Genomic DNA, 16705 nt, shown 5'->3' with positions numbered 1-16705 from the left:
TGTTGCTAGTCTATAAAGCATGCACGGGTCCTTAGTTTAATGGTAACAAACAGATCTAGAAAAATCTTGTATTCTTTTAAGATAGTAGCTGAGTTGCTATTTCTAAGAACACAGATTTATAGCAAGACAAACTTAATTAATACAATTAAGTGAGTTTTTCATATATTATATTTTGTGTGATTTCTGTTAAACATAATATCTCTACAATTCTTAAATGTTTTGTTCAACCATAATCCAAATAGTTTTGATAGCCAATTAAAATCCAAGAAACACATTCACCCCCCCTTATGTGTTACATTTTTTTGCATTCAATATCTAACAACCTTTAATTTGTAAACCAATATACTGTTAACATTATAAAATATTCTAACAAACTCTCATTCGGTCTATAAATTATTACAAACAACAAATACATCAATAACATTAGGTGTGTACAAAAATTTTTATTCTTTAAAAACATCATACTTAGTCCATCTAGTCCATCTCATATATAAATATGAAACCAAAGCAACCTTCGTCACATTGTCATAACTCGATCCTCAATGATCACCACTTAAATATATCCAATGACGTAGATCAAGTATGGATGTGTAACTGGAAATTATGTGCAATGCGATCTCAATCATGCATATTTCTAAATGAACCTTAACACTTTAGTGAATTTAGTCTTTATTCCTTCAACTTTATGTCAAAACCACAATAAAAATATATATATAACTCATTTAGAGCAACAAAGAAAAAAACTTAACTTCACATTGGAGAAACTCAAAACACATAATGCAACACAATAATGTCAAATAAATCGAGTACCGAATAATCAATCAATTATATTTCATATGAAAAATTACATGAGATTATATAAATAACTTTTACTTGGATGTCAAGTAATTACTTGAAAATTAAATACTTATATATATATAAAGTAACTAATTAAATGAAACAAATCCTTTATTTTATTCTACTACTGTAATCTATAACCTATAATCTAGATTGTTCCTAATAGATTATATAATAATTAATAACAAACCACACTTATATCCAAATAGAAATATAAAAAAAATAAAAACTAAGTTTCTAATTCTTCATTTTGCATCATTCTCCTCGCCTTTGAAAAAACTCGTCCACGAGTTTTATACAACTTAACAATCAACACACAAGGAAATGGTTGGCTGCTGAACTTGAAGACATGGAATTTTAAACTCCTGAACAATGTTTTTGGAAGCAACATTAAAAGAACAACGCATTTTGATGCCATCGCAGTTTTCAACAAGGAACACCTAAAAAGTCAATATGTTCCACCGTTAATGTTGTTCTCCTGGTTTGCAACTTCTTCTATCGCTTCTTTTTCAATATTAGTACACTAAAATTTCAGAACGTAAACATCTGAATTTTCTTCAAGAATTAAGACGCGGTCACTATTTGCTTTAATATCTCGTGTTGTTGAATATTCTCTCTTGGATTTTTTCCTCCACCAACAATGTCAAGTTTCACGTTCCTTTCACTATCAGGCTGATGTTGAGGTAGAAATGGAGGTCGTACAGATGAAGGGTTATTTTACATGTCAAGTTTATCCTTTATTTATTGAGTGTTGCTTGTAGATCTTGCATTTACAAACCCAAATTATCAAATTTATTCTCCAGATTTCTTAATCGCTGGTTGTTTTCTCGATATACGTAACAAAATAGTCGTATACACTGTGACGTCCTCAATCTCGGGGTTAGGAATGAGGACCCATAATACCAATAAACTAATATAATAACAACAGAATATAATAAACCCCGAAACTAACAGGATCTAAACAGGATAAAGTATGAGACAAGATTACAACTACCAACCAGAATATCATTATTACAACCCAAAATATAAACAAATTCAAGTTATTCGATTCCGACTTGGAATCGACAGATAACCCAAAGTATCTGATTTAGCTAATACACTTCCCACCAACTTATTATCGCTTGCTCACACTGCATCTACCTTCTCTGGCCTCTGAAATCCTACAACACGATAGGGACCACTAGGAACGCTCTTGCAAGCGGTGCTCCTAAGTCTGGACATCTTCTTGCTTAACTGCCATGGTTAGATCAAAGTAAATAAATGAGCAAATAAGCTCAGCAAGTAACTATATAAACAGTTTAAATTTCAACATAAGTAACAATATTTAAGGCATTCTATCTCAAAGTAAAATCTAGGAAAGGGTTCCAAAGGAGAGTTTCAAAGCTTTTAAGATTTAGATTCGAATAACCAATGGTTCTCAAGTTCAATCGAGAGGGTTCCCAGAGATAGTTTCACACTTTGAAAGATATATCACTTTTAAGCTATGAGCTTCAATATACAAGTATTATGACAGGGTTCTCAGACAAGATTCCCAAGACTTTAAAGAAGATTTAACTCAAACTATTCAATTTCAAATCAAAAGAAAAGCATAACACTTGTTGCAATATTTATAAACATTTACTTTCATTATTTAACAATCAGAACCCTTGATTGGAATATCCATCTTTTAATTATAATACGGGTGATCAGCCCGTACCGACCTCTATCTGGTCGTTAAGGTACCTATGGCATTGTTTCAACCTTATATTGGACTTGCCCCGCTAGCCTCTTACGTGACTGGACTAGTCCCACTAGCCTCTTACGTCTCCATCCAATCCATTAGGAATTCATTTGGAAAACCTTTATATTGGAATACAAGGAAGTTTTGCTAAATTCATTTTTAACATTACCAATAAGTGAAATCGTTTGGACTCATTCAAGTCGAATATCATTCTTAAGTTCATTTCAAGAATTTAAGGAAAGTGAACAAATCGAAAGTAACAAAGATCGCAAGTCAAGGATATTGATCTAATGTTAAACAGAGTATAACAAGGCCGTTATCAGAATAGTTCCAAAGAACAACGCATAAGCATGGCACAGTGATTATCAAAAGAATCTAGGTTAACAAAATTTTATATACGAAAGGTTCGTTATGACTCTTTATAGGGTCAAAGGATCATGGGTTAACAAAGTACGAGTACAGGGTATAAGCAATTGGAACAAGGGACTACTATTATGGTTTATCACGAGGATCTATAACGAGTTTATCGCAAAGATCAACAACAGGGTTATCACAAGGATCAATAACAATTCTACGAATACTCTTTATTCTATCAGTGCATAGCATCAACAATCTCTCTAAAAGCAATTCATAATAGAAGGTAGAATTACTTGCCTAAAGAAGCTTTCCTGTTTTATGGAACCTGAGCTACTGCCACCTAAGACTTTCTTTTCTTTTCTAGCATGAATGGCTCCGCTTTTCAAATCTACAATGCAAAACAGAACCCTAATCAGAAACTTGCTCGATTACCGATATTTTTCGGAATGTCTAACTTCTACCCAAACGCAATATTCACTTATCTTATATACACATGTATAACATGTAGCACATAATAAGATATACCTTTATACTCTTTATATCATTGACTATCTCGATACTTTACATATAGCAAACAGTCATAATTTCATATAATCTGTCACAAAGCCTTTGTAAATATTCGACTCTATTCCTTTCTTATCGAAAAATCGGGCATGACGTTTACTCTTATCATATCAATACATCGTCATAATTAAGGATCAAGTATACATAATTATTTCATTTTAACACTTAACACGCAACATGCAACATTTCCCATATCGATAACGAGATCAATCGAACTTAACTTACTAATTGAATTCAACTGAACCTTTACCCTAATTCGAATAAAATCAATACAATAAATTCAGAAAATTTCCAAACCATTTAAAATCGAAATGCATCGTCAATTATTCCTTTAACCGACACAAAAATCACATTTAATCCACATGCATTCATTCGAAATTAACATGCATATTCTTAAATCACAACTGAACCTATTTCGACTTAAAAATTATGAACAAAATCATATCAATCGGATTTATCACATAATTCAAACCAAATTGTCCTTAAACCAAGAGTTTCATTCAATTTTTCAAACCGAAATAGACATGCAATATTAATTCTAATAACCGGTTACTAAACCTTGAACCAAATACCAAATTCAAATCATTTTCAAGAATTTAAATCTTGAAACTTTAGAAAAACCTTAAACACACACATGCATGTAAATATACAAGTTAAAACGAAGTGTTTATGAAATTTTCAGACTCAAGTAGCATCATTGTTCCCGTCGGCTCACCGGAGGTTCAACGCCGACGACGGCAAAGCACAGTGGTGGCCCGTTTTGGGGTTTCCAACCAAACTCCACCCATTTCTTTGATCAATCACCACTATAATCTTACTTTATCATCACAGAAGATCACAAAACCACACAACACAGTCAAATTCGAAAAATCTGAACCAAGCTCGAAAGAACCGAACCAAAACCCGAGTTGGGGTTTCGAATCAACTCAAGGAACAACACATGCAATCACACAGAGTTGTAGAAAGAAGAAACTAAGAATAGAGGTGGTTTCAGATTCAAGAACAAGCAAGAAACATGGGAGAAATGGAGGAGAGAGATTACCGAGAGTGAGAGAGAGAGATTCGAGAAAGAGAGATAGAGATAGAGAGAGGGAGGGGGGAGAGAAACCGGGTGAGGAAAAGAAAAGGAAAGGGGAAAGGGAAGGGAGTATATATATTTAGAAGGGGAAAATGGTAACTTGCCATCTAATTTCTGAATTTTGTTTTTCTCTTCTCTTGTTTTATTTTACAATCATTAAACTCTATTTAATATAATTAAAACAACTTTTATAAAATTAGAAAATATCACGAATTCTATTTTTAAAATAAAGAGTATGAAATTAGCTCTTTATATTTGGTAAAACCCAAAATGTCCGGCTAATGCAGATAAAAAGTACCACTAAATTTGGGGGTCATTGTAGTTAACAATAAATAGGATACCCGGATATTGGATTTTTTTAAAAAAATACGTATTTAATTCGGATTTTAGAGGATTTATAATAATTTATTGATTTTGAATGATTATTACTGATTTTAATTGTACACGGAGTTGTTGAATAAATCTCGTAAAATATTGCATATTTGACTATTGATTTCTACAAATCCATCAAAATCTCTTGGATTTTGCTAAGATTTCTGAAAACATAAAATGAGCAGTGCTAGGTTCCCCAAATATCTTCCCCAATTTTTTTACCAAATGATGTGGCTGACACATGGCTTATTTTAATTCGTGTGCGCATATTAATACACGCGTGGTACCATTTTATTATTAGGAAAGTTACCAACTATTTATGTGACACATCAGATTTGGGGAAATTTTTGGGATAAAAATTTTGGGTCTCTAGCATTTTCCACATAAAATACACTAGCAAATCCATCAAAATCTGCAATTTTATAAAATACCAAAAAATTCAAGAACTTTTGAATACCACCAGATTTTATTCGAATTTTTAAAATCTAAATTAAATGCCACCGGATTTTATTGGAATTTTTTAAATCTAAATTGAATACCACCAGATTTTAATGAATTTTTTACTTTTTTCAATCCCTATTAAATACCATCAGATTTTTAAAGATTTTTTAAAATCCAAATTGAATACCCTGTAATTTTCAAAATCCAAAAATATCTTTTTTTTATGGCCTAATCGTGTCACACAAGTATATTTAATTTGTTTTGTCCTTTTTCAAGGCAGAACAGCTGTAAAAAGCTTGTAAAAGCGTTATCAATTTGTTTTGTGTTTTAAGGAAAAAAACGGAATAATTGCTGAGTGCTTCATCATCTTGTTCTCTTGTAGTAATACAATGGCAACCCCTGTAACGTGCACAAGCTTTGGTGGGTTCAAACTTTTAATGGAGACATTCACAGTTAATGTGAAACAGGCAGAGCGAAGGGAGTTAAATGTGTCGTTGATTCAACCCACAACTACTGCAACATCAACCTATGAAAAAGTCAGGAGTGTGGCTATAAGGATTGAACTGAGTAATGGTTGTGTTGGGTGGGGCGAGGCTCCTATTCTTCGTCCTTTAACTGCAGAGGATCAGCCTCTTGCCATGCAAAAAGTGGCCGAGGTGTGCGAGTTTCTGAAGAGGAGTCCTGCTATGACTTTGGGCTCAGTGTTGGGTGAGATCGCTAGGATTCTGCCTGGCTTTGAATTTGCTGCTGTAAGTTGCATACTTAACCTTCGGATACAAAAATATTTATATTCGGAAATTTTCTTAATTTTCTTATGTTTTAAATCTTTCATTTCAACTAGAGCTGGCAATTTGTTCGTTGCGTGTACTTTCGTGTTTCGTGTCATAAATGCCTAATCCAAATCCGAACCATTAAGAATTCGTTTCGTTTCGTGTTCTTCATTTGGTTTATATTTCGTGTCGTGTTTCGTGTAATTTAAAATTAATAATAAAAATAATGATAAAGAAAATATATATTTGAATATTAAATTTTTACTAGTCGAGTTTTAAGTCAATAAATTATAAAAACTCAAGTGCAGTCAAATCTTATTAAATATAAATTTGAATCTATTTTGTATCTATTTTCCGGTAAATATTATATGTAAAATATTATTGTAAGATATATGTTTTCATTTAATTTTGATAAATTTATTTAAAAATTTATTTATTTCGTGTACTTTCATTTCGTGTCGTGTACCCACTACACCCAAATCCGACACTAGATTTATCCGTATACTTTCCTGTTTGTATACTTTCTTGTTCGTGTACCAAAAATCTCAAACCAAACCCGTTATTTTTGTGTCGTTTTCTTGTCGTGTTATCGTGTCGTGTACGAAATTGCTGGCTCTAATTTCAACATCTGACCGTCACTCCTGAGTTTTTTTGTACTTCTTATTAATAATTTCTTTTGCAATTAAAGGCTAGAGCAGGGGTTGAGATGGCCGTGATTGATGCAGTTGCGAAGAGCATTGGCACTCCTTTGTGGAGATTGTTCGGCGGAGTTTCAAACACAGTTACAACATCTATAACAGTTTGGTTCTTTTCCTCTGGAGCATCCTTTTATGAGTCCAAAATTATAGGCAAACTTATTTTATAATTATAGTGTGGTCTCTGTACAAATTTTGCCTAAACATATATATGATACATATCAAATAAAATTACTAAATGTGAACCAATATAATCTATAGATTCCGATGGTTTCTCCTTCCCAAGCTGCTCATTTGGCTTCAAACTATTGCAAAAATGGATTCAAAACCTTGAAGCTCAAGGTGGGTAAGAATTTGAATGGAGACATTGAAGTGCTTCAAGCGATACGTGAGGTCCATCCTGATTGCTTGTTTATCTTAGATGCCAATGAAGGGTACACCTATTCGGAAGCTATTCATGTTCTTCAGACATTGCATGGTAAAGAATCTACAAGTTTGTCTAACAAACTGTTATACATATGTTCTTACTCAAGATCTAAATGCCTTGTTATTATAACTTGACCAATTACGTTTGCTTTTCTAACAAGTTTTTTTTTTACGAATTGGGACTAATATGCAGAAATGAAGGTGACTCCTGTTCTCTTTGAACAACCAGTTCATAGGGATGACTGGGAAGGTCTTGGTCGTGTTACTCAGATCGCAAAAGAAAAATATGGGGTATCTGTTGCTGCTGATGAAAGTTGCCGCCTTTTAACTGATGCAAAGAAGATAGTTGAAGGCAATCTAGCAGATGTCCTTAACATTAAGTTCGCCAAACACGGGGTAGTTGGAGCCCTTGAAATTATTGAGTTGGCACAGGCATCTGGATTGCATTTGATGATTGGTGGTATGATCGAGACTAGGCTTTCCATGGGTTTTGCTGGTCACCTTGTCGCAGGACTTGGATGTTTCAAGTAAGCTGATGATGTTGCATTTCAGGAATTTGAATATACATGCTCACATGCTCTATTGCTTTTACTTGACAAATTTGTCTGTGCATAACTCTTTGAAGTTAAGATTTTTCATCTAAAGTTAATCATCAGATGTAATGATATTTTACTCATACAGATTCATTGACCTAGATGGACCACTTCATCTGTCTGAAGATCCCGTTGTTAATGGTTATGAAGGTAAAAATTGTGTTGTCGTTTACAAAAATTACATTTAAAATACTTAAAACACACTTGAGTTTTGTATTTCAGATTTCTTAGTTTCAGACACAGTCAAACTAGTAACTCTTCATAATTTCTTGTATCCAGTTTCTGGTCCGGTGTATAAGTTCACTAATGACAGCGGCAACAGTGGTTTCTTCCATTGGGATAGCATGGATCAGTAGTAAAGTAAGTTATCATTTCGACATTTTGTTATCATCAGAATCAGCTTAAGTCATATTATGTTGGGAATTATAGTAATTTTTTCTGTTTGCAGTACGAGTTATTTTAAGATGCCCTAGAAAGAGCCAATACATATGGCAAAATTCTTTAGAAGTACTAACACTATTGCATAATAAAATACATGTGGTTAATTTATTCTCTATAGTTCCTAATGCTTTAAATTGAATCATTGCAGGAATAATAAAAAGAAGGAAGTTATGATATGGGATTCAGCCTCTTTGATAATATGCTTCTTTCTTCTAAATCAGCACAAAATTATATAAGAGACGCTTTTTCTAGGTTTTAAGATTTGCATGTAATTTCCTTGTACTGGGCTCAACAAAGTTCCCGTTGTAATTGACGTTGAAACTCCTTTTGGCACCCTCTATTGGAGATGCTCTAATTTCATTTCATCCTTGGATGTTTTAAAATGTATTTTATTCACTTCACTGTTTCTCGATTGCATTATTATTAGACCTGGCAAATTATTCGTGTCGTGTACCTCAAATTGTTGGTTAGCTTTTTGTGTGCAGGTCCTTTCTCTGGTTTAAAATTCTTAAATTGTTGTGGTTGTAGGTTGGTTGTTTGGGGGAGAATGTTAAAATCCTATATTTCCTTCAATTTTTTCTACAGATCAGTAGAGACCTTAATATAATCCAGAACCACAACCAAACCACGGACTCGGTTTGAGTTTAAAACTCTATGTTCAATTCAATTACAAAACCGACTGCAACTCAAATGTCCTGCACCTAATGCAACTCAAATAGTTACATGTAGAGCCGGCCCTGAGCACAAGCGGAAAAATATTGATTCAGGGGCACAAATTGATTTATTGATGGGCGTAACCAAATATGTTTTGAAACATAATATGTTATCTCTCAAATTGACAATAAAATTTTGTATTTTAAGTTGAGAAATCTTTGAGATTGTTAACCATTTAAGTTGAGAAGACTATTGCAATACTAAATTAGTTGAAAGTGATGGAAGAATTGTGTTAAGTTACAGTGATATCTGCCAAAATAAATTTTTTTAAGGGCCATAGGAATTGCATGTCATCCCGATCATTATTTTCAGAATCGCAGGCACTTGGTTGAATCAATATCTGGTACTGTATTTCTACTTGTACACATCTGCAAGACAAAGATTTTACCTCTAGCTGTCAGGCCGGATAGATATCGTAAAACTGATTTCTTATTATGGAAACTGGAGCTACAAAATGCTGATGATTCTCTTCAAATTTCGTTTTCAATTACCAAACCAACTGGGACTTCGAATGTCCTGCAGCAAAGGCATAAAAATTAAAATTTTAATATTAGACCTTCATGATTATATGAAAGTGATTAGAATGCTTGTTTAAGCTGTAGGTTAGGGAATCAGACAAAATAGGTATTCAAATTTATAGAAAACGAAAATTTGAATTTATAGCTGAAAAATATAATTGAAACTTTTTTATGTGGCTCGACTGTGGCTCGACAAAAGGTTGGACTAATGTGGACTTTTCGAAAGGCTCCACAAAGGATTGTAACCACAAGGGAAGGATAGTCTAGGATCACCCAAATAGCATAAATTCGGTATGAATGAATGTAGCTACAATACGCTGATGAATCTCCTCGAATTTCTTCATGTTTGATAGAACTTAGAAGAGAAAAACTTAGGGAATCAGGCAAAACTTTTGGCAGAAGTACAGAAAAGGTATTCAAATTTATTGAAAACGAAATTTGAATTTATAGCTGAAAAATATAATTAAAACTTGTTTTTGATATTTTTTGAAATAGAAAAAGAATTCGAATTTATACAGAGATATTTTGGATTTACAAAAAAAAAGTAAATAAAAAAATCAATTTCAAATCAGAAAAGGGTTCTTATGAAATTAATAAGCTTCCTGTATATTGAATTCTGTAATTGTTGTGGCTGTGCAACTTTTTTATGTTGTTATTGTAGAACCATGGACGATGATCATAACTGGCCTGATCTTCCAGCTGATATTTTGCTAGTTATTGTGGACAAGTTAAGTTATTTGCAAGATTATTTTTGATTTAGAGCAGTATGTAAATCATGGAAATCAGCCACAAAAGATTATAAGCCTTGGCTGCCTCTCAAGGATCTGTTCCTTCTTCTTGCTGAAGATGTTGTGCCCGGTTCTATTACTAGTGATGCTGAATATGATTCTGATCGTAGTTATTGTGATGGCGTCGATAGTGATGATGATCATGATCGAGATTAAGATAAAGAAGCTCTATGCCCTCTCTGTAACGATCCTCGTGACAATGTGTTGGACAAACTTAGTATTTTAGACTAAGTTGTGAATCATTTTGAGACTTTATATGAGTGAGACACATTATGTGTTAGTGGTGTGTATTTATTGGAACGTATTCTCCTCTTTGAGGGGATTCCAACGCATATTTACACGCTCAAAATGAGTAAAAGGTGAATGAGAACTGATGTTCCAAAGTTTTACCTTTTAATATGAAAAGTGGTTTTGTACCACATCGAGAGTAGCACAAACATATTCCTTAGTTTTTCTTATAAATTTCATGTACCACATCGAAAAGAAAAAACAAGTTCTTTCAAGCCTCTCTTTATAAATAGAGTCTTAGGGTATCAGTTTTATTAAGTCAAGGGAATAAGAGTCCTATCTTTCATTCTCAGTCTCTTTAGTCTTAAATTTTCCAATACTCCGGTGATAGTTCTCGGGCTTAGTTCAAGTTCGCTAAGAGTATATTCGATCTATCGATTATACTGGTATCTCGTTTTATCCTGGGAGGCTATCGACTCGCACATACAGTGAGAGGCGAAATAGCTTTAAGGAGACAGTTTCAACTGGACTCGAGGATTTCCATTTGGTTATATTCTTCCTTTCTCTGTTTGATTTCGTTTACTCACGCACACACTTATTTGATTTATATGTATTAATCGCAGATTGTATTCACAATCTTAAAGCTATTTATTTTATATATATTTGTGACTGATACATGTGTATCTGCTTGTTTTGTTGAGTAACAGATCGATGGAGAACCAAACTGTGAACGATTCGATGAACATGACGGCTGATCCCAACGCACAGATCACTGGATCTGATGGGGTTCACCAGCAGCCGATTAACCCTAACGCACGGATCGTACGATCTGATGGGGGTCAAACGCCTGTTGGACATGTGCCTTCGGGACATGTGCCTGTGGGACACACTGTCATTGGACAGTTTAGTGTTCCTCTTGGACAGATATCGGCATGATTCACTCCTCCGATCATACCTGCAGTGCCTACTGTTGTGCATACACCTGTAGTACAGACGCACGTACCATCTGTTCCACCTGTGGTGCCTGCTGCACCTGTTATGCCAACTGTGCCTGCTGCACATGCTGAAAAACCTGAGAACTTCAACGGAACGAACTTCAAACGTTGGCAACAAAAGATGCACTTTTATCTGACCACGTTGCATATGGATCGCTTCCTTAAGGAAGAACCACCATTGCTCACTGCTGAGAGTAACATGCAGACTGTGTATGCTGCTGATGCTTGGAAGCACTCCGACTACATCTGTCGGAACTATGTGTTAAATTGTTTGTCTGACTCGTTGTATAACGTATACAGCGCGAAGCCAACAGCTAAGGTCTTATGGGAGTCACTTGACCATAAGTATAAAACCGAGGACGCTGGGGCAAAGAAGTGGATTGTTGGCCGCTTTCTTGATTATAAGATGGCAGACTCTAAGACTGTGGTCAGTCAGGTGCAGGAACTGCAGGTGATCATTCATGACATTCATGCTGAGGGATGAGTGAATGGTCATAAGTGAGTCTTTCCAAGTTGCTGCTGTTATTGAAAAGCTTCCACCTGGATGGAAAGATTTTAAGAACTACCTTAAGTACAAGCGAAAGGAGATGTCTATGGAGGATCTTGTTGTTAGACTTCGTATTGAAGAAGACAACAGAGGGTCCGAGAAGAAAGTTAATGTTGCCACTGAGAAGGCAAACATGGTGGAGTACGCTCAAAGCTCCAAGCCCAAGAAGACTAATTCTAGTAAAGGGGCAAAGCTGGCACCCAAAGGAGGGATTTCGAAGTCGAAATTTCAGGGGAAGTGCTACAACTGTGATAAAGTTGGTCATAGGTCTTCTGACTGCAAGAAGCCCAAGAAGTCCAACAAGAAGAAAGAAGCAAACATGGTAGAGAATATCTCCAAGGATATGGGTGATATAGACCTCTGTGCTACGGTCTCTGAAGTGAACCTGGTCGGTTCTAATCCACGTGAATGGTGGATTGATACTGGTGCTACTAGGCATGTTTGCTCAGACAAGGCGATTTTCTCTAGCCTCAAAACTTCTGATGCTGGTGAGAAGCTCTACATGGGGAATTCAGCAACTTCTACCATTGAGGGTGAAGGCACGGTGATCCTGAAGATGACCTCTGGGAAGAATCTGACTTTGAAGAATGTACTTTATGTGCCTGATATTCGCAAGAACCTTGTGTCTGGTTCTCTGTTGAGTAAGCATGGCTTTCGCATTGTAATAGAGTCAGATAAAGTAATTTTTTCTAAGAGTGGTATGTTTGTAGGCAAGGGTTATTTAACCGATGGGCTTTTTAAGCTCATTGTAATGTCCGTTAAGGACGATAATGAAATGAAGAATTCTTCTGCTTACTTGCTTGAGTCTCCTAATTTATGGCATGCTAGATTAGGACATGTAAATTATGACACTTTACGACGTTTAAGTGCAAAAGAATACATACCTAAACTTACTATCGATTCAAAACATAAGTGTGAGACTTGTGTTGAGGCAAAATTAACGAGATCATCATTTAAACGTGTGGAAAGGAACACCAAAGTGCTAGACCTAATACATAGCGACATATGTGATTTAAAATTCGCTCCAACAAGAGGAGGAAACAAGTATTTTATTACATTCATTGATGATTGTACAAAATACTGTTATGTATATTTATTGAAAAGCAAAGACGAAGCTATAGATAAATTTAAAATCTATAAGGAAGAAGTTGAGACACAACAGACTGAGAAAATCAAAACGATATGAAGTGATCGTGGAGGTGAATATGTTGAACCATTTGGAGAATTCTGTTCACAACATGGTATAATCCATGAGGTTACTGCACCATACTCCCCTCAGTCAAATGGTGTGGCTGAAAGGAAGAATCGCACTCTGAAAGAAATGATGAATGCGATATTGTTAAGCTCTGGGCTTCCACAATCGATGTGGGGAGAAGCCATCTTAAGCGCAAATAATATTTTAAATATTACGATGCGCAAGAATAAGGATGTAAGTCCTTATGAAATGTGGAAGAAAAAGAAACCAAGTTACCAACACCTGAAAGTGTGGGGGTGCCTTGCAAAGGTACTGATCCCTACACCGAAGAAGGTGAAGATAGGTCCTAAGACTGTGGATTGTATTTTCATCGGATATCCTCCACATAGTACTGCATATCGGTTTCTTGTTCATGAATCCAAGATTCCTGATATTCAAAAGAATACCATTATGGAATCAAGAAATGCCTCATTCTTTGAGACGATGTTTCCCTGTAATCCAGGAAACCAACTGTTGGATTTTAAACGCAGCGGGGGCATGGCAAAACACTTTTACACATATAAAATCCAAATAAAAGCATATAAATCGTGAATAAAAATTTGAGGGATCGAATCTAACCTTTTAAAATAATTCGGAGATAACGATCAGAGATCCTTAGCAGTTGCTCCTCAAGTGTGAAGCACTCCACCGGTATCCACCAAGAAAACGATGTTAAGGAGGAGGAAGGAGGTGGAGAGAATTGGGTTTTCCAAACTTTTTGGGTTTTCGGGTTTCGATGGGGTTAGAATAAAATTAGGGTCTATAATAGTGTATTTATAGGCAAAATTTTCAGCTGAAATTTTCCCATAAATATTATTATTATTATCCCATTTATTATTCTCATTAATAATTAAAACACCTTTTAATCATTAATTCTTCTTCTAAACACTTTAGAAATAATTCTCTCTCTTGATTTAATTTCCAAAAATTAAATCCTTTAATTAATAATATTAAGAACTTTTCTTAATTAATTTATAACCAATTAAATCTCATTTAATCAATTATTAAATTTGCCAATTAATTATTTATTTCATAAATAAATAATTATTAGCCATTATTAATTAATTCCTCCACCATTAAATCATTCTCTTTTTATGGTGTGATCCTGTAGGTTCAATATTAAGCCGGTAGTAGAAATAAATAATAATAAAACTATTTTATCATTATTTATATAAATTCTCTAATTTATTAAATATGATTAATTAATTAATCACATTTATTCTACATCGTGAGGGATACTTCTCAGCATATCGCGACTATCCGGATAATATGAATTCACTGCTTAGAATACCTAGAACCTATTCAGTGAATAGTTACCGTACAATAAACTCCTTCTACCCTACAATGTTCCGATTAAATACAAGGCATGGATCTCCTGTCAAGCCTATCTAATTCAATCACTTGCTTACCATTTACTATGTGTAGTTCTATGCAAATTAGAAACTCCTTTCTAATTTCATTCACTCTGGTCAGAGATTCCTGAACTAGCATAAGTGGATCAGCCTTGAACATTCGCTTCCTTCACTGGAAGGGGTAGATCCTTTATTGATCATACACTATCTTCGTGTACAAATTCCTATACCCAGAAGAGCCCTAATAATTGTCCCTGGAGACTAAGAACTAAACCAAAGCATAGTTCAGTGTACACAAGATGACTATGATGACCTCAAGTCTAAGGATACTTGTACAACTATCACTATGTGAACAACTGCTGACACGTGAGTGAACTCCATCAGTTGTTCAGCTGTGCGAGTCATGTTCAGTGAACTTATTCTATAATAAGCACCTACATACTAGCTATAGTGTCACCACACAAATGTCTATGAGAACAGACATCCTTCATAATGAAGCAAGCATAGTATGTACCGATCTTTGCGGATTATTAATTACCAGTTAGTAATCCTATGACCAGGAACTATTTAAGTTTAGAGTTATCATCTTTTTAGGTCTCACTATTATGATCTCATCATAATCCATAAAAAGCTTTACTCTAAACTATGGTATATCTTATTTAAACACTTAAATAGATAGAGCCCGTAATAAAAACAAAACAAGTCTTTTATTAATATCAATGAAATCAAAACAGATTACATAAAAGTTATTCATAAATCCTCATACATGTTTGGACTTAGGACATATTCCTTTCAATCTCCCACTTGTACTAAAGCCAATCACTCTGGTATCTAATACCCATCTTGTCTTCATGACGATCAAAGTGACTTTCATAAAGTAGCTTTGTGAGTGGGTCTGCTATATTGTTATGTGTGTCAACTCTAATTCAATACAATACAAGAAATGTTACCACGCTCCCACTAACCCTTTTGTAGACGCATGGTTCATCTGCGTTTTTGATAAAATCAAACTCTTTGATTGTCTCATCAAAACGAATGTTCCATCTTTCGAGAAGCTTGCTTTAAACCACATATGGTTCGCAGTAGCTTACACACTAGGTTTTCATTTCTCTTGGAAAGAAAACCATCTGGCTAATTGCCAGATCTCATAGTCGTAGTAAGCAGCAATCGCAAGCGAAATCCGAACTTATTTTAACAGGGCTACAGGTAAAAGGTTTCATCAAAGTCAATCCATTGCCTTTGTTTGAATCCTTTTGCCAAAAGCCTGGCCTTAAAGGTCTCCACCTGGCCATCTGCTCTAATCATTCTTACGTATACCGTATACATAGATTCCATTCCGGATTTCATGGCACTATGCCATTTCTCTGAGTCAACACTACTCATAGCCTCATTATAGGTCATAGGGTCGTCATCATCAATGATCGACAACTCATTGTCATTCTCAATGACAAGGCCATAATACCTCTCAGGTTGGCGAGACACTCTCCCTGTTCTATGAATGGGCTGTTCCACAAAAGGTTGTTCAGTCAGAACAGGTGTTTCCTCTTGATCCGTAGTAGTTTGTGCTTCTTGAACTTCATCAAGTTCAATTTTGCTCCCACTGTTTCCTTCAAGGATAAACTCCTTTTCCAAGAAGGTAGCATGTCTGGAGACAAACACCTGATGATTGGTGTAAAAGTAATACCCTAAAGTCTCTTTAGGATATCCCACATAACTACATTTTACGGATCGATATTCCAGCTTATCTGGGTCAACTTTCTTGACATAAGCTGGACATCCCCAAATCTTAACGTGTTTAAGACTCGGTTTCCTTTCTTTCCATATCTCATACGAAGTTTGAGGAACAGATTTTGGAAGGCACCTTATTCAGTAAATATGCTGAGCTTTCCAATGCATAACCCTATAGGAATACTGGAAGATTTGCATAGCTCATCATGGACCGAACTATGTCTAACAAAGTTCGATTTCTCCTTTCAGATACTAATCTGGAGGAGTCCACTGGGAGACTATACCATTTACTTTGAGATAATCTAGA

General features: G+C 34.9%; 1 protein-coding gene across 1 annotated transcript; it reads left to right on the top strand.

The window, feature by feature from the left end:
* Positions 1-5674: 5674 nt before the first annotated feature.
* On the top strand, positions 5675-8700 carry LOC141724247 (L-Ala-D/L-amino acid epimerase-like). The gene is made up of 7 exons (XM_074526314.1): positions 5675-6118; positions 6828-6938; positions 7096-7312; positions 7454-7787; positions 7942-8003; positions 8133-8213; positions 8443-8700. Exons 1-6 carry the CDS (start codon positions 5759-5761, stop codon positions 8207-8209), a joined length of 1161 nt encoding a protein of 386 aa, XP_074382415.1. The 5' UTR covers positions 5675-5758; the 3' UTR covers positions 8210-8213; positions 8443-8700.
* Positions 8701-16705: the final 8005 nt, after the last annotated feature.

This window comes from Apium graveolens, chromosome 1 (genome assembly GCF_009905375.1).
Source record: "Apium graveolens cultivar Ventura chromosome 1, ASM990537v1, whole genome shotgun sequence".
Classification (NCBI taxonomy): Eukaryota; Viridiplantae; Streptophyta; class Magnoliopsida; order Apiales; family Apiaceae; genus Apium; species Apium graveolens.
Note: the sequence above shows the minus strand (reverse complement) of the source record. Positions and strands in the feature narration are given on the sequence as shown.